The 17582-nt window shown below is 46.9% G+C and overlaps 7 protein-coding genes across 7 annotated transcripts; 2 read left to right on the top strand and 5 right to left on the bottom strand.

The window, feature by feature from the left end:
* Positions 1-347: 347 nt before the first annotated feature.
* AGABI2DRAFT_192334 (hypothetical protein) lies at positions 348-2193 on the bottom strand. The gene is made up of 3 exons (XM_006460659.1): positions 814-2193; positions 718-756; positions 348-644 (listed from the first exon to the last, which is right to left on the bottom strand). The coding sequence occupies exon 1, from the start codon at positions 2176-2178 to the stop codon at positions 832-834; it is 1347 nt and encodes a 448-aa protein (XP_006460722.1). The 5' UTR covers positions 2179-2193; the 3' UTR covers positions 348-644; positions 718-756; positions 814-831.
* A 662-nt stretch (positions 2194-2855) lies between these two features.
* On the top strand, positions 2856-4401 carry AGABI2DRAFT_192333 (hypothetical protein). Its single transcript, XM_006460658.1, has 7 exons — positions 2856-2974; positions 3030-3065; positions 3122-3214; positions 3273-3489; positions 3539-3795; positions 3842-4011; positions 4066-4401. The coding sequence occupies exons 1-7, from the start codon at positions 2921-2923 to the stop codon at positions 4133-4135; spliced, it is 897 nt and encodes a 298-aa protein (XP_006460721.1). The 5' UTR covers positions 2856-2920; the 3' UTR covers positions 4136-4401.
* Positions 4402-4450: 49 nt separating this feature from the next.
* On the bottom strand, positions 4451-6248 carry AGABI2DRAFT_203874 (hypothetical protein). The gene is made up of 2 exons (XM_006460657.1): positions 6120-6248; positions 4451-6068 (listed from the first exon to the last, which is right to left on the bottom strand). Exon 2 carries the CDS (start codon positions 5900-5902, stop codon positions 4589-4591), a length of 1314 nt encoding a protein of 437 aa, XP_006460720.1. The 5' UTR covers positions 5903-6068; positions 6120-6248; the 3' UTR covers positions 4451-4588.
* A 1329-nt stretch (positions 6249-7577) lies between these two features.
* On the bottom strand, positions 7578-8949 carry AGABI2DRAFT_192331 (hypothetical protein). Its single transcript, XM_006460656.1, has 6 exons — positions 8605-8949; positions 8525-8549; positions 8435-8466; positions 8309-8382; positions 8173-8258; positions 7578-8118 (listed from the first exon to the last, which is right to left on the bottom strand). The coding sequence occupies exons 1-6, from the start codon at positions 8791-8793 to the stop codon at positions 7655-7657; spliced, it is 870 nt and encodes a 289-aa protein (XP_006460719.1). The 5' UTR covers positions 8794-8949; the 3' UTR covers positions 7578-7654.
* A 3544-nt stretch (positions 8950-12493) lies between these two features.
* Positions 12494-13586, bottom strand: AGABI2DRAFT_192330 (hypothetical protein). Its single transcript, XM_006460655.1, has 2 exons — positions 12960-13586; positions 12494-12896 (listed from the first exon to the last, which is right to left on the bottom strand). The coding sequence occupies exons 1-2, from the start codon at positions 13500-13502 to the stop codon at positions 12615-12617; spliced, it is 825 nt and encodes a 274-aa protein (XP_006460718.1). The 5' UTR covers positions 13503-13586; the 3' UTR covers positions 12494-12614.
* Positions 13587-14136: 550 nt separating this feature from the next.
* Positions 14137-15162, bottom strand: AGABI2DRAFT_192329 (hypothetical protein). The gene is made up of 4 exons (XM_006460654.1): positions 14773-15162; positions 14703-14713; positions 14565-14644; positions 14137-14510 (listed from the first exon to the last, which is right to left on the bottom strand). The coding sequence occupies exons 1-4, from the start codon at positions 15127-15129 to the stop codon at positions 14326-14328; spliced, it is 633 nt and encodes a 210-aa protein (XP_006460717.1). The 5' UTR covers positions 15130-15162; the 3' UTR covers positions 14137-14325.
* A 51-nt stretch (positions 15163-15213) lies between these two features.
* AGABI2DRAFT_192327 (hypothetical protein) lies at positions 15214-16436 on the top strand. Its single transcript, XM_006460653.1, has 5 exons — positions 15214-15370; positions 15425-15466; positions 15533-15598; positions 15648-16112; positions 16168-16436. The coding sequence occupies exons 1-5, from the start codon at positions 15313-15315 to the stop codon at positions 16296-16298; spliced, it is 762 nt and encodes a 253-aa protein (XP_006460716.1). The 5' UTR covers positions 15214-15312; the 3' UTR covers positions 16299-16436.
* The last annotated feature ends 1146 nt before the right edge of the window (positions 16437-17582 follow it).

Raw genomic sequence — 17582 nt, 5'->3', positions numbered from 1 at the left:
CATTTTGCCAGATATATAAATCTGTTCATGGGTCGCCCTTTCTTTGCTTCCCTCACTCTTCCTCATCCCGCATTCCTTTCCTCCCCTGCGTTTGCCTCATTGCCCGCACTTCCTACACAAGGCCCCGAAGTCTTCACCCAAAGCGGCATGTTCCGATCGCGTCCGCCAAGTGCGTCCTTTCAACCTTCCCGATTTAGGATATCCTTTGTTCTACCTATCTAACAGTGAGAACAGCAGGGCCTTGGATTTGTCCGTCTATTCATGCGCCAACCTTGGTTCGAACATCTCGACTTGCCCGTTGGCCGAAAATGGCGTTAATATAAATTTGCAGTCAATAATCAAACCTTCCATCACATACGAGATATCCCCGTGTCCTGTACGCCAATTTCAGCTAAATCTTTTGAACCTTCTCTCAATGCATGCTCCACTTAATGGGCAGATGACCTCTAACCCTCCCCCAAGCCCCGGGAAAGATGCTCCTCATAGGTCAATGGTGTCACCGGCACAAGCTATAGCGGAGGCATGGAAACGAGAAACTCTAGAAAGCCAAGAAAGATGGCGGAAACTGAATGAAGAGATGAAACGAAAATACCAAGAGGCGAGGAGACGATATCCCGTATCCAAGATGTGAGAGACCACGTTGTCTATAAAATCGTGAGTGGTTTTATATCTAACTTTGACTCGTGTCCCATGCATTCGAAGCCAGGAATGTCTCACCCTGTGGGACAGGGGATAATCGATGTCGAACAACGACGACTGTGTTATTTATTCTGTGTCAATGACTGTTGTAAACTAGTAGACTCCAAACCGTACCTTGTATCACAGAACGCATTATTTCTTGTAGTCCTCATGATATCTTTCTTGATCGTCTGTACCATCGCTGTCGCTACCTCCGGAAGAATCGTTTTCTTCCTCCTCCTCGAGGGCTGCCTCCGCCTCTGCCTGAGCCTGAGCGGCCGAAGCCGCGTTCGCGATGGCAAGCTCCAACATCTTTGCTTGTTCATCAGACAACCCATACATTGACAGCGAAGGGATGATAGGCGTTGCACTTGGATCCGCGGGGTTTGGAGATGACATCGTAACATCTTGACTGTCTGTGTTTTCCGTTGAAGCCGTAGGAATGATGGAACTCGGCATTGGTGCTACTGCGACGTTGCCAGCAATATCAGGAATTTGCTTCGCCGGAAGAGATTGGAGTTGAGCACGGGCAATAACACTTGCTAAGGTTGCCTGACTGTTGGAAGGGTCGGCAGTAAGAGGCATTTGTTGGACTTGAGGGGTGCCGAGAGCATGGCCCACATAAGACTGTAACAAACCCTGTAGACCGAGTACGACAGCTTGCGTATTGACGATGACTTCCGAGGGAAGCTCGCCTTCTTCAGTGGCACCTGCGCTACGATGGGCGTCGTGGGCTGTATTAACACCGCTTGCTACAATACTGTTCCACAGTTTTGCTCTCCTCTCCTCTCGAAGCGACTCTTCGCCACCTTCGTCATCAAGATCAACCTCCACGACATCTGCATTTATACATATCTCGCTTTTCACACCGCGTGTTTTGCTACCGGTTTTATGCCGCTTGATGGCATCTCTTCTGGAAAATATTTTCTGGCAGCCTTCGCATCTCCAAGCCTTCTTGTCGTGGAGTCTGACATGCCGCTTGAGGTCGTGATTGCGAGAAAACGAGGCAGGACATATGGTACAGCGAAAGGGCCGATGCATCGAATGCCCGCGTTGGTGAGCACGTAAACCGTAAAGCCGAGAAAAAACCTTTCCACACCCGGCAACTAGGCAGGGATAAACAGCTGTGCCAATGTCTGTCATACGTGTAAAGGCTGGCGACTGGTCCATCCACGGGTATGCGGGATTGCTCGGGTATGGAGTCTCATCGGATAACGCATCTGGCGGTTGGCCAATTTGTATTCCGCTTAATACCCCAATAACCTGTATCAGGCCGCTGATTTCCTGCAGGGCGTGCCTTTCATGACCCCCGCGTGCTGACGAGGTGACGGCAAACAGGAAGACTTGGTGCAATTGCAGACGTATGGAGGCGATGAAGCTTGGATCCAGAACCTGAGGAGGTGCATTCCCCAAAGCTGAGGTGATTACACGAACGGCTTCAGAGACTTGAGTGTACAAGTCACCATCCAGAATATGAGGACGCTTAAGTGGACGATGCATGAGACTTTCATCGCCCTCTTCGCGTCGGCGTTTCCCTTTGTCCAGTTCCATGGATGGTATGATAGAGTGGCGCAATCCACCAAAAAGGTTTTCTGATTTTGCCAAAGAGACAAGTGTATGACTGAGAGGCGTGCATATATGTTTAGCCACGCTGTTGGTAGAAACACAACGTTGGAGGGTTTCAAGGATATTTCCCGTGTTTGCGAGCAAGACAGTCGATTCAAGAACGTTCTTCGCGGCTGTATCCTGTTCTATAAGAGACAAAACGGTTCTTATGGTCGATATTACTGCCTCTTCTTTACGAGACGGTTTCTGGTGAGAATGGGCAACGAGGGCGGCCTGAGCCTTGTTTATATCGTCCCACAGCTGCTGGCCCAATCTTAGAGCAATTTCTTGGGCTTGAGCGTCGATGTCGGCATCCTCGTCGTCCTTGTCCTCATCTCCCTCTTCTTCCTCATCCGCCACATTACTAACTGCGTCTTCTTCTTCCTCCTCTTCCTCCTCTTCCTCCTCCGCCCCCAGATTGAGCTCTGCACTTGCAGCTGCTTGGGCGGCGGCGAGTACCTGAGCTAGACTCTCGGCCATATTCCAGGCAGCAATAGGGATGTGAATTGGTATTTGTCGGTGCTTGCGGTATAGATCTTATCTGGGAAGGGATTTGCACTTGTTTGACGCCTCGGACCATTTTTCGCTTCCGCAAATGGCCTACTAGCAACTGAGGAATCGTCGCTTGCTCCTGACAATGTCGAAGACAGCCAAGGATTTGACAGCTGGTACTGTCGGTGGCATCGCCCAAGTATGTGTCTACTGAAACTCATCGTTCTTCCCCCTAACATTATCGCCTACTCCAGGTACTCGTGGGCCAACCATTCGACATTGTCAAAGTGGTACGTTTACTGACTCTTTCAGCTTAGTCGTTTTCCGCCATTGACTTCTCAAATAGCGGATGCAAACTTCATCCAAGGGCACTTATTCGGGCATGCTTCACTGTGCCGGTGGTATTTTCAAAAACGAAGGACCTCTCGCTTTCTATAAAGTGTGTCTGAACAATCAGAATGACTCGGGATTGTCTTTTTCACACGGTATTATTTTAGGGTACTCTGACGCCCTTGTTGGGTATAGGAGTTTGTGTATCAATCCAATTTGGTGCTTTGGAATACACCAAACGCTTTTTTGCCGCTCAAAATGTGGCTCGAGGAGTCGGTGGTGAAGGAGGGAAAACTCTCACCCGCTCTCAGCTTTTCATCTCGGGTGTGTCCGCAGGGCTTGCTAACAGTGTTGTTTCTGGTCCCGTTGAGCATATCCGTATCCGTAAGTGTATGTCGTCGCGTATCATTCCGTGCTGAAGCGCTATAAATAGGTCTACAGACTCAGTCAAATACCAACCCAACATGGACCGGACCATGGGATGCTATCAAGAAAATCCACTCCGCACATGGCGTGAAGGGCCTTTATAAGGGCCAGGCCGTAACACTCCTCCGAGAATGTTCTGGATACGGCATCTATTTTCTAGCCTATGAGACCTTGGTACAGAGAGAGATAGCGAATAAGGGTATTAGACGAGATCAACTCAGTCCGTTGAACGCAGTTCTTTATGGAGCTACTGCAGGTTATGCTGTATGTCCCGCAACAGCGCTTTAAATTCAAAGCTAATCTTCCGCAGCTGTGGGCAGTTATATATCCCATCGATATGATTAAATCCAGGATGCAAACAGATGGCTTTTCGCCAGCCACTGGCCAGAAATATAAATCTACTTTGGATTGCGTGCGGACAGTATGGCGGACAGAAGGTTTTTCTGCGTTTACCCGAGGCATAGTCCCTACTCTCATCCGGTGTGTAATGTCAGATCCTCTTCGAACTTGGTCAATATTCATAATCTCCCCCAGTTCACCCTTCGCGAATGGAGCTACATTTTTAGGGTTTGAGATGGCTATCCGTGTTCTCGACAGGCTTTAAACTCTCTGAGTCAGGACACAACACGTATGATATATGTTCACATATAGAGGACTTCTTGCTTTACCACATACTGTAGCCAGATATCCAGAGACGATTTAACATCCAAGTGATCAATTTCTGGGCATTAATCCTATTTATTTAGAGTATTTGGACATGCTACACCTATACCACGATTCCTTCATCAGCAAGATTGGACCGTTTCCCTGGCCTCAACCCGATAACCTTCCGGTGCAACCAGGCGTCGAATGTATTGCGATTTATAAAAGTCGAAGACTGTACTAAGAATAAGCAACCCCAAAATGCAGATATCCATTTATAACAGCTGTCGAAGTAGCTGAAGGCCTAAGTTAGAAACGCCAAAGCAATCTCGGGTGGACATTACCAGTGTTAGGATTCATTTACACCTATTGAGCTATTTCAAGCAATCAGACTCACCAATTGAACTGATGCAATTCAATCACCATCACATGCAGACCGAGAGTCGCTAGTGTCCTTCAATTCAGTTGGAGTGTCCAAAGGCAATGAACATAGTTCTTTCGATTGTTCCCCCATTTCCAGCTTCGATGGAACCTCGACCGGGCCAATAGCCTCATCAACCGGATCTGTGTATGCCCAGAGAACACCTTCTCCATCGAGCAAATCGATATTATAATCTTCAAACTTCTCGACCCACCAAATGAATACGTCTTTGATATATCTATCGGTTTCGGCGTCAACGAGAAACCCAACAGTGCGAATTTCCTGTAAGCGAGGATATAGCTTGGGTGTGATCCCCTCCAAGTGAGTCTTCACTTTGGAAGGCTTATCTGGATACAGGGTTTCAGCTCTCAAAACACCCCGTAGACCAATCCGTCTGAGATTGGGATGCCCGTGAGGAGTAAGGGGTTCGGAAGTGACGGGGTATACGAGCGACACAAGATTGGGACAAGCGTCGGGTTCTAAGAACACATCGGGTCTAATATGCTCGACAGTATGTCGAAAACCTGAGCTATCAGGTTCCGGTTCAAGGATAGGCGCTGGAGTTGGAAGATCTACCGAGGTCAAGGTATGACCATGCTTCTCAATGAACCTACGAATTTCGTGATAGGGGACGCGAGGCTTGAATACTTGACAATCATGGAGAGTAATGCAAAGAGTGAGGTTGCGAACTCGCGGCAGCGAGAGGAAGTTTGCTGTTTGCAAACACTCTGAGCGAGTTGATAATATGAGATCGGTGACATAGGGTAGTGTCGGTGATGATGTCGAATTAGAAAACTGCGTGAAATTACAACCGACATAATGACGAAGATCGAGGACTCGGAGATCTTGAAATGAGCTGATAAAATCGGGCGTAGCAACAGTGAATGGTGCTGTAGTATTTGCTTCATCCCAGCATAGGCCTTGTAAGGTCGGTGCATAACAATCGGAAATGACATTTAAGAACTCGATGGGCAGCGGATGTATCCATGACCCACTGAGGTGTCTTACGTTCGGACAGCATTGAAAGATTCGGAATAGTGTTTGCAGAAATCGGATGTTGTTGGTACCGCGCGCATGGGTGAATATTTCAATGTGAACAGGCCAACGTCCGTAGCCTATGTCTATCTCCCCGTTGTGCAAGGTGCGTCGACTGGCAAGAAGTGTTTCCAAAATGGCATTCGCTCGAGCGGGACTCCGTATGACTAGGTGCTCATACAGAAACCTCTCCGCGACTACCTTCCACGACTTGCACACTAGAACGAGAGCCAATTTTGTCCGAATGGACAGCGATGGCGCGTTAGCGGCCATAACATTATTAGATGTTCGTTTTGGTTCAAATGGATCCAGGAGCCTTATTGATGTCGACCGATGAACGTGTGTAGCAAACTGGAATATCTCCAGCCATAATTCCAAAGGAAGCTCCGGCGGCCGTCTCGCTACCTCCTTATCTGCGTGTACGTGACCGGCAAATATGCTGTCTCTACGTCAGCGTTTCGAAACTAATCGAAAGAGCGCTTGGTTATACCGGTGCAAGAGATGCAGGATACGTTTCAAACCGCAGAGAAGGCATAGGCAGATGTTCAGCCCTGGGTGCGCTTTGAACGAAAAGAAAGTTCTTATGCGACGCAAGAATACTTCCGTGATTAGATCCAGAGTAATTGGCATCGAAGTATGGGGGACCAGCGGGATTATAAGCAAAGAATGATACAAAGTCTACCACAGATGTGTGCATCCGGTGTGTCGGCAATGTGTCGGCTCCGCATCATCAAGCCTCAGCCAAACAGCGCAAAACAAGTCTATCGTGAAACGGTGAAACCACACCGCGGAAATTTCAAGCAGTTCTCCAGTGTAGATGTTAATCGGATTTCGAACTGTCCGTACATGGCACCTCGCGCACCACGATTTTATGATCATGCGAGTGTTAAGAACAACAGATCTTACCGGGAAAATAAATTGTAGCACTTTCCCTCATCGGACCTTTCCCAGATATGCATGCTCGCCGTAGGTGGATAAATAAAGGTCGCAGAACTTTCAATACTAGTACTAGCTTAGTAGCGGCGCTGCGCTTTACTATACACAGCATAAAACTGAGGGAGACTTAATTCCGCGTGAGCGAATTCCCGAACCTTTCTGATAAAGGTACAATTTTTACTTAGCAATCGCTCTGGCAGCTGCAGCCACAATTCCCATCCGGTCATTAACCAGTCCGCCATTCATGTCGTTTATCACGCGAATGAATACAAGTCAACCGTTCCGACAAAGCTGTCAGCTGGCCTTTCATATCAACTGAATAATTTAAATAGAAAGTGTAAGTGGCACGGGGACGAGAGTAATATTAGCTCGAAGCTCACACAATGGGTAACCTCAGAATCATTGTCATTTAGTGTTCTGCCAAACCCTTATTACACTGACCACTTCAATCATCCCGCGAAAGAAGCCTGATGCTACTTGTGCATATCAATCATAAGCCATCTCCGCTATTCTCGGGTAGTATACCAAAGGGTTTGTTCTGACAGCGGGAAATGGTATAACCCCCTGTGCACGCTACCACATACCCCCTAATTACAACGTATAATTGACCTTCCATGAATCTTCTTTTTCACTTGCATCATTGTTCGCAATGTTATCACCGTTGGTCTTTGAGCATTACGAGGGATAGAATGAGCGATTACTCATCCCGACCGGCGGTCAACGAGTATTGATGCGTTGCAATCGATATCCAGGTAATGTGATTGTAATTAGAGGGAAGATGATCCTTAGCTATCTCCCTGTGGAGGCAATAAACTTACGAAGTCACGAGTCGAGAATTCATATGCCACTAGTCGAGAGTTTGGACGCCTTGTAGACCCTACACGAGTTACAGATGGGGTTGGCGCCACAAAACCGTCACTTGTCTGTGTCAGCCATTCTTGTGTCGGCGACTGCGGGTGCGTACTGGTCAGACCTTGGCAGGATTTAGATCCGGCGACGCGAAACTTCCATAAAATCCCCATATGTTATACAAGTAAATGCGACAGAAATAATGCAATGCATATTAAATAAATGGTATCATGTATCATGCTATAAACGTCTTGTAGAGGAATTTAACTGCATGAGCGCTTTTTCGTCGATAGGGTGCCGTCGAGGTGGCGGAATGTTCTGCAGATATTCCAATGGTGCAAGACATTCCGGACTGTCATCCGACGATGCGGAACTATCAGGTCCCCGTTGTATTTGTTGTGGATAGAGAGTGACATGCGGAAGTGAAGGTGAATCCTCCTGTTGTGTCGGGGAATCGGACCATGTCCGCACATGCAATGATGGGGATGTTGATGGTGCCAGTGTCGGTGAATGTCCAGGCATGTAAGGCATGTATTCGACGCGGGACATTTCTGAATCAGATTCGGGGTTGAAGATATGGTCTGGACGACCTTTGGCAGACCTCGCACTTTTATACTTGCCATGAGGGACGGCCAGGTTCTTCAGGTGAGGTATATCATCAACTGAACGTAACCGTTTTATTGAATCTTCCGTGAAATAAGCGACTGAGAACAACACATGATTGGCGAGTCAATTGCTGATAAGTCGGGAATACGTACTTAGATGCCACTTCCTTTGTCCCCTTGAGGTATCAACAAAGACGGTATATGTTTGTTTGATAAGAATGTGGTGTGCAGGATCAAATCTGACACCCGGTTTACTGGAACATTCTGTCTGAGAAGACGTGACACGTACGAGCCATCGGAATCATACAGGGCCTCTGAGAAGAGGTGCTGTTGCGGTTGCTTTTCGTGATAGAAGAGGAAGCCCTTGAACACTTGTCAGGTTCGAGTCTAGAAGGAATGTGGCGTTGACGCATACCTCTCTAACTCGCGATGGTCCCCAACGAATGCCTATATGATGGAATTGCAATGTCAAACAAAGCAGCCGGTGGTCGAAAGACGAACGTACCATCTGTCCAGCGCTCAATACCGACCTTAGAGAGTACGTTAGTGAAAGCTATGAGGCAACAGGTGGATATCGGCGCCCACCCCAGTCAGTTCAGCTTGAGGACCTCGTTCTTCCCAGACATACACTGAACCAGGTGTGATCAAGCTTCGCTCTTCAGTGTCGAGCCTTCGGGTTACCATAGGCAAGACGCCCATTAGGACGGCATGAAAAATAACCCGTGCATCCGAAGGCGAGCGGATGCGGATGCCGGTGCATGTTGCACGCTGCATGGTGGAAGATCCAGGTATGAACGGGAGGAATTGGTGATCCAGCGTGGACGATAGGATGAAGAGAGGTAAGGCAGTGGGGGGAAGTGCAGGGTATCAAGAGTTTAGCCAAGCTGCACAGCTCCAATTTAATGGAAAGCTGAACAGGGCAAAATGAGAAGCGAGTGAAATCATGGACTGATGGGGTTGCTGAGCTTACGATACAACCCCCCCTCCCCGTTCATGATCAGGACCTGAATTATTGCTAACTCGACAAAACTTTAGAGTTTTAGCAAGTCCTCCATAAGGGGTGCGAGCAAGTGGGAAATGTCACCGTGCCTGAGCCCTTTTCGTCAATCGATTCAATCGGCCGCTCATGCCCCTTCGATAAGTGGTCGAAAGGGTGGAACGAAATTTGACTATTTTCGTCCATCCAGACCGTGAACGGTGCCGGCCGGCAAGGCTCGAAGCCACAAGTGCTGATCGCCGCAACATTAGATCCTCGAACTACCGGGAGACTACGCTTGGTCGTGGGATCCAATAACGTTGAAACCGTGAAAATGCTGCTTGTAAGAACCATTAATTGACCAGGAGACTTGTCTGTTCCTATATAGTATAATTGATCGCGAGATAAACAACCCCATATATAGCGGATGCAGATCTGAGATCTAATCTCGAATAGAGATTCGAATGACAACCATTGATTGGGTTCGTTTCGCCCGCCTCCAAAATGAACCGTTGCCGGTAATCAGGTCGATTTCCAATTTCAGGTTCTTGTACCGTAACGGAAATTCGCGCATGGCGGGCGGAAGATCCGCCTGCCCATTGGCGCCTTTTGTCTTGCTCACAGCCTACGCGCAAATCTAGTTGGGTTGTCCCGAAGATAGTTATGACTGTCGATTCAAACGCGTGAGCCAGCCGCCTGCGAACTTGGCGTCTTGTCCAAGCAACAAATTAGTGTTAATGATCTCTCTTTCTGAACGGTCATCACTTCTAACATCACATCAACTATACCCTCGTTTCGATTTAGGTTAGTCAGTGGATTTGCCAGTATGCTTACTGATTTTGTCAAGATTGTAATGCAAAGAAGCCAAACCGGAACAGGAACTGCAAATTCTATCCAACATTCCCCGGTTGTACTGCCTAAAAGTTCTATCACATTAGTAAACACAAGAGATTTCACCTACTCGATTAGGATCGATCTTGACGCCTTAACTCCATAAAATAGCATACCTTGGCGTTGGTTTGCTCTCAAATGAACTTTTTCATGGCAGTCTGATAGCTTCATAATGAGCACATGACTTTGACTATGACCGGAGCCGCACGATTGGGCGGTATAAGTATCTATGCGTGTATTTAATCTTAGGATATACGGCACTCTCGATAGATCGAGTCCTCCGAGTCTCCAACCAAGCCGGATTGTCCGTTGCTCGACATGCAAGTCGTGGGTTAGGGCAAGGCAAGGGTCTGTAAAGTTCTGCGTGATCATGGCTTACATCTCGCTGATTGGTACTCACTAGTCCCCGACGTTACCGGAACGGCTAATATGTTTACCTAGGGATTGGAAGTCTCTATAGATCCTTTTCTTCTTCTGACATGCAAAGTGATGTTACATTACGGCCGGTCACCAGAGTTTTTAGAGGTACCCTCCGAGTACATTTTGGAGTGGGGCTGGCGTTCAAAGGGGCTGAGCCGCTGTAGGCCCTAGGGTGAACGGGCCAGTAACATATTATTATTGACAGCATCGCAGGGGCCGACGGAGAGTAGGTGAAGAGCTGGTGAAGAGAGACGTAAATTAATTAAGAGTACCATCACCATGATATAGTAAGCTCGGATACCCTTTTTTCTGAACCTTCATCCGTTTACTCATATTTCATTTCGGACATTTCAGCTCACATACTGTGAAAAATGTTATACATGTATATATAGCGCATGAGAGGAGACACTGATGGCACCAGCGTCACGTTGACGCGTACATTAGTCCTCTTTAGTGGACGATCAGCATCAAGCTGGAGTGTGAATATCCGTCATTGCAACTCGTGCTTGTCCGAACTAGTAGTGCAATCCGAACTGGTCGGTGACACTGTTAGTTTGAAATCTGGTTGTAGGATTAACAGCACTAGCAATGATAACTTTATTGCTATTCCAAGTAGAAAATTATGATATTTGTTGTTCTTAAAATGAATCTAATGCTCGTCGCTTACTCATGGCCATCATACACGGCGGAAATTATATTAATAATATACTTAAATTCGGGCTCCTCGGGGCACTGGTCCTTACTTCAAACAACCAGATGGGTAAAATTCAGATTGGAATTCTATGTGTGTGAGTCGACTGAGGTGGAATAAGGAAAGAAAGGCTTCGAGTACCAGAATGAAAATAAGTCGACTGAAATTCCACCCGTAACGTGTGCCGCGGCCCGCCGCTTTTGAATCTCTTTTGGGCGTGTCGTGGTGCCGTAGACATTCGTTGATCCATTACCGTGGTTACGGCCAGCTTCTTGGGTTTTATTATCAAATCACAAACTGGGGTTTCGTGACATTCCAGCGGTGGCACAAGGAAGGCCACAAATCGATGAACAAAATTTAGCTCATGATCATATGCTCATCGGCAGCAGTGAAGAACCAGAAATAGCGGATTCTATAGAATTTTCACGGTCGCTAAGAATGATTCTATGGTATTGTTCGAGTGGCCTACTACAAGCTGTCATGGGTTGTTTTCCTAGCGTGCCGCAGCCATGACCGGTATAGCTTAACTTTCAGCCTCCAGAATGTTCTAAACCTACAACTAATGTGACAAGAGCAAACGGTATGTGATTCATATCTATACATATCTTCCAATCATATCAACCGCAAGTGCAGCTGGTACACGTTGAAGAATTGAAATCGGTCCGATCCAAATGAAAACATGTAAACTCATTACGTTTGTCTGGGTTCAGTCTGGCCAAGTCAGAGAGGAAAGACACTATCAATTTTCAAGTATACCAGAAAAATCCGGGGAACAAGACAAATCTGGCAAGCGTAATCGGATCCGACCAGTGAAATCTCAGTTTTTCCGACACAGCACGACCTTACCCCGAGTCCCCGACAACGGCCTGTTTCTTCATTCATGATTTGAACGATACACGCCAAGAGACGAGCCGACACGGGTGTTGCAGCTTTTTCACTGAGTTGACCGTGTTTTGACAAACTTCAAGGACTTTCCCATTCAGGTCTTAGATTCTTTGTAGTCGCGTCGTTATCTGATCACCACACGAACAACAGATCACTCCACATCACCAGATAACAGCCATGCGGGGCAGCATCTACCAATTGGACCTGAAACACAGCCAAGTCGATGTCTGAATTGACAGTTACAATTCGAATAGCATAAACACATGCTTCAGGTAGATTTCCCGTCGTTCAGTTAAGTGTAAAAGAGATCAAATAGTTCTACTACTCGAGATACAAAGAAAGTCATGAAACAACCCTATAAATTATATAAGTAGTGGGAACAAGTCCGTAAAATTAACAGGAAAGTCCACGGAATGCAGGTGAAAACAGAGCTCCTCAGGAGGATAAAATGCAAAGGTTGTCATCTAACGCGATTTCTACGTGGTCATCCAAGCGGAGAAGATGACCTTGAAGCGTGAATGTGTAAGAAAAAAAGCGACGGCATAAACAAAGAAAACACCATGAACACATCGCAAACAATGCAAAGTGCAAAGCTCATAGGAAAAATACTGACAACATCAGGGTACCGAAAGTATTTTCGACACGCCTAAAGACATTCAACCGAAACCCAAAAGGATAAAAAGGGAGGGAGACAAAGGACGGCCGTAAAGAAGCATATGCACTAATACTTTCTTAGTGCTTGTTCTTTCTCGCCTCGTTGATGACTGCACCAGATTGTGCAATCATCTGACGTAGGGTTCCGTCAGCCTCGAACTTGCGAATATCCTCAACTGTCCCAACCGTCTTACCGGCCACGATAAGGACCGGTAGATTATCAACGGAAGTGAGGCGATTAAGCGTCGGGGTGAGGACATCAGCATCGTCACGGAGATCCACATCAATGATGGTAGGTAAAGGCTTCAGGTGATAGCTATCCAATATCGCTTTAACTTCGCGCGAAGCTGGAGAATAACGCTGGAGGGAAGGAAATAGATATTAGCATATAATTATAATTGAATCCTGAGGTTATAGACTAACCTTTGAGTAAAGGAAGACGGGATTCTTCGACCAAACATCTTCGGCCATAACTTGTACTTCCTGGGTAGCGCGAGAACTCCTTGTATCAAAATCTAGGATCAACTCGGGGTCAATTGGCCGGGTGGGATCAACAAAGGACGGTATCTGGTTCTGGGGCAGGCTCGACAAGAAGTTGGAAATAGCGGCAAGCTCTTGGTCACTTGACAGTTGAATCTGCGCGGCAGGCTGAGACTTCGCGGCTAATCCTGAGTGGCGGATGGAATCAAGTGCAATGCTAAGTTGTCTAGAAGCCGGTCTAACTTCTGGCCGCCATAGAGTAAGAGAATTGCCAGCGTCAGTGCAATGCACGAGGAAGACATAGGCGGTAAGAAAGAAGAGCGAGACAAGAGAAAGGAGCATTGTGCGTTGCCTCGATTTTTGAGGATGGAGAAGAGCGGTCAAGTAGGACATTGGGAGAAGAGAATGAGATGTCCGGGTGGAAGAGTGGAGAGGAAGAAGTGGCTTCTCAAGAGAACGACGGCTGGATACACGTGGAATGGTCATTGTCGATGGGAGGAAGAGAGTGTGATGAAGGAGCGTGGTTTCCGATAATTAAGCTTAAGAGTTACTGCGTCGTGATGGTTGGAGAACAACAGCTATTGTTTTTTTTCAACATCAATTCTTCCATAATAAGCCACATACCATAAACCCATTCACAACTTTCCCCTTTGGTCACTCATTTGTTTCGGTATCGAGGTTGAAGTGCCGGTGCATCAAGCTTCGAGGTCCAAATCATTTGAACCTGTCATAAGCTTGTCCACTTTGTGTCCATCATTTTTGCTGGGAATCCAGCAGGAAGCACCCATTCCGCCGTAAAGAACCTATTTGACAGGATCTCGGATGGTGGAATGATTTCATGCGAGAGCCTTTGGTCACGATCTTTTTCAGGACAACAGAGAGGAAAATGAGCCCGGTTATTCGGTTCACAGCCTCGTTAGTGAAAAAACGTGCACAATCCACATGACGGGGTTTTCTACCGTGCAATGTGCCTCTGCCAGGAACTTAAGGCCGTCGAATTATATTTCAGGGCCTTTGTGCCTCGGTTCAAAGGCTGACTTATCGGCGGCAGGTCAGGGCCGTAGAGAAACTTCTAGTCGGTCAGTCAAAGCCTGTCTGTTAATTGGATGGTAGCGAATTATGAGAACAAGTCTATCATATATTCGAAGTTACAGATAACGTTGTCTTTCGTACAAATTGACCGCACGTGTGTAATTCCACAGTATACTCGAGGAAAGATACAGGATACATCGGCAATACTCTTCCAGTGTATTGCGTTTCTGTCTAGACGAACCAAAAGGATTTCCGAGCTCCATCAGCGCTTCAACGCTCATTGAACCTCTTTATTCTGAACCGACACCCCGGCTTCCTTCAGCAAATCAGAGAGAGTATGGTTTTTATGTAACGCTTGCAAGTCGTCTGAACCCCCAATGGACTTGCCACGGATAATGACGTTGGGGAAGGTGGAATGATGGGTAAGGCGGGTGAGAAGGACCTTGAGCGTGCTCGAGTCGGCTGGTCACACTTCAAGTCAAAAATGCGTATTATTCAGGCATGAAAAAGGGTTACCTCTGATGTCTACCTCGATAATTTTAGGGGGCGGCTGCAGATCATACCTGGTCAACAGTTCTTTGGCTTTCTTTGAAAATCTAGGGAAGCGAAGAATTCAGCGTCAAGCATGGCAAAATTGTAGCGAGGTGTACACACGGGCAAAAAGTCTATTCAAGTGTGTCAGAACAAAAGACGGAACTCGTTCTATGTTGAACCAAAGACGTACCTTGCTGAACACGATGACGGGATACTTTGAATTTATTTCTTCTGTCTTAGCAGTCCAATCAAGGGCCTTGTTTCCAGCAGCGTAGACCTCCAGGGCAATTGGCTCGGATGGATCCAGATCCACTCTATCGGCCAAAATATGTTGATTCTCTTCCGAGTCGGTGGTGACAAGATAGAGCAAGCCATAGAGCTCATTTGTTTGCTTCTGAGCTCGTAGAATGTTGGCACGTGATAACGGATATGCTAAGATGCCTGTGTCTTTCCAGGACTCCGGCAGGTGCGAGCCAAAGGTCCAGATGAACGCTGAGACGACGAAGACTAGAAGTAAGAGGCGAATTAGCGTGCGACGGGTGGACATGTGAGTGTTCAAGGAAGTTGTACTTTGTTTATGTAAGGCATAGCCATGGAAGAGCGTGTTGATGTTGATGTTTCCATCAGACATCAATCACTCACTATCAGCGACACAACCGGGTCCTTGCTTTCCTATGCACAATCTTTCATTGGTTAACAAGTCATAAGTCATCCCAAGCCACCCCTCCCTATGGCCCAGAATGCTCAACCTTTCCCCAAGATCAGCTATGTTCTGTTCGACATGGACGGTCGGTACTGCCATTGTTCTCAAGCAATACAATAGTTCACACCGGATCTCTTAGGCTTGATGATAGATTCGGAGAGGATTTACACCGATGTGACGAGTCAGTCTCACGCTGCATTTGACCATCCATGTTCGATGATCATGACACCCAAATAACTTTTATTAGATGAGATCCTCGCGAAATATGGAAAAGAAATGTCTTGGGAAATCAAAGCTGGCTGCATGGGCAAACGTGTGCCTCCCGATTCTTGCCTGTGTGCCGATGACTGATTCCATTACAGCGGAACGGGCGTCTGCAGAGTACCTATTGTCTTTTTTCCCGGACGTTGACTTGTCCTTGGAGGATTACTTGTTACAACGAAATAAACTACAAGATGAAAGATGGCCGACTACAATCTTGCTCCCAGGCGTCGAGAAGTTAGTTCGTCACCTCAAAGCCAACAATATACCCATGGCCATCGCCACTGGATCTCGTCGACGGAATCTTGAAAAGAAAACGGCTCACTTGCAGGACCTATTTGGCTTGTTTGAAGGAAAAATCGTTTGCAGCGATGACGCACATTACAAAATGAAGGGAAAACCTGCCCCCGATATTTTCATCATCGCTGCGAGGGAGCTATTGTCTCGGAACGTCGGTCCTGTCGAAGGTGCGATTACGGAGGATCAAGGGCAAGAAAGATGTCAGGGTCTAGTGTTTGAAGACGGGCTTCCAGGCGTTCAAGCTGGAAAGAAAGCGGGGATGTCAGGTTAGCGTGATTTATTTTAGATATGTGATTGACGATTAATGCGGCATTCTCACAGTTGTATGGGTTCCTGACCACCACCTCCTGGAAGTCGGTTACTCAGGCGGAGAGAAAGTTGATCAGGTGCTGGGGACTCTTGAGGACTTTGTTCCAGAGCAGTGGGGACTACCACCTTATGCCCTTGAATGAGCCGAGATGATATTTCTACTACCGGATATATCTCAGTTGGTAACCTTAATCATATATCCCAGGGTCTTCCCGGTCGCATGCACACTTGTGGGGTACATAGTATCAAAGGAATAGAAGACAGCTGACGTTGACTACCCTGCAAGGCCATAGGATTATGTTTGCAAATCGAACGTGTCGGCTTAATCTTCGTCTCATGATCCTATGCTTCCTTTGGGATCACGTTGGGATCACGAATTTTTAGGTGTGGTTGATGCCAGAATGACCATATATGTCGTACATACTCATATCATGATAATGATAATAATATTAGCTAGCTACGTTACAGTAGTACAATTCAGGGGATTAGTGACATCATCACAGATGCGAAGTGAACCACCAAAGCGAACCACCCCGAAACCGGCTTGCACGGGTATCGCTTGAATGTCGCTCCCTTAATTACAACCCTCAGGTAAGTACCAATGTGTTGTACGAAGAGTTCTTAGCAACTATAGGTGTATCACGGCCATCAATCTGTATACCATTCCAATCAAGGAGTAAGAAAGTCCGAGATGGTGGAAACCCCACAACGACCGTTTTCATTAGTTAGCTCGTCCATGGTCTCATGACTATTTGCCGGAATTGAACCCTATTCAATTCAACAAGTAGTACCCTGTTGTACCCTGTGGCAATTCTGTCGACCTTGGGGTACTTTACTTGATAGTACAAACTTATCAAACACATGTCATTTCCAGACCGTCGCTGGGTCTGAACTTTAGAACGCCAATTCAGTTTTTCGCGTAAGTTCTCTCATGCGCAGGGTGGCCTGGATCGCCCAGATTGATGGCTCCAACAGCTCAGGTGCCCAATATGTAGGTGTCACTACAAAAAGAAAACAATGCCTTGACGGTAAATATTTACCCAAATTCCAGTTTATTCTTCTTCCCGATTGGATGTGGATGCTGGGATGCCTTCATATTTCGAATCCTAGCCCCTTGGTTTGATCCAATATTGCAGCAATCTTCTCCGCGGCTGAACCTCGAACACTAACGACGACCTCCTGAGCCTGGATTGAGCAGGTTCAATTTTGGATCTATTTAATTTCATATAAGTGGCATCAGGCCGTTTCGCTCGGAGCCGTTTTCATGTACCGACCCCGCATCTAGATGAGTTAATACATTCAAAAAAAAAAAGCGATCTCACGCAGTGGGAACTTCCCACATGATATTCCAGTGTGCGCTACTTCTTCTCCAGTGGATCACCACAAAATCTAAACTATCCCTAATTCACCGTTTTCCTGTGCGGATG

This window comes from Agaricus bisporus (assembly GCF_000300575.1).
Source record: "Agaricus bisporus var. bisporus H97 unplaced genomic scaffold AGABI2scaffold_5, whole genome shotgun sequence".
Lineage (NCBI taxonomy): Eukaryota > Fungi > Basidiomycota > Agaricomycetes > Agaricales > Agaricaceae > Agaricus > Agaricus bisporus.
This window is presented reverse-complemented; position numbering and strand designations above follow the sequence as displayed.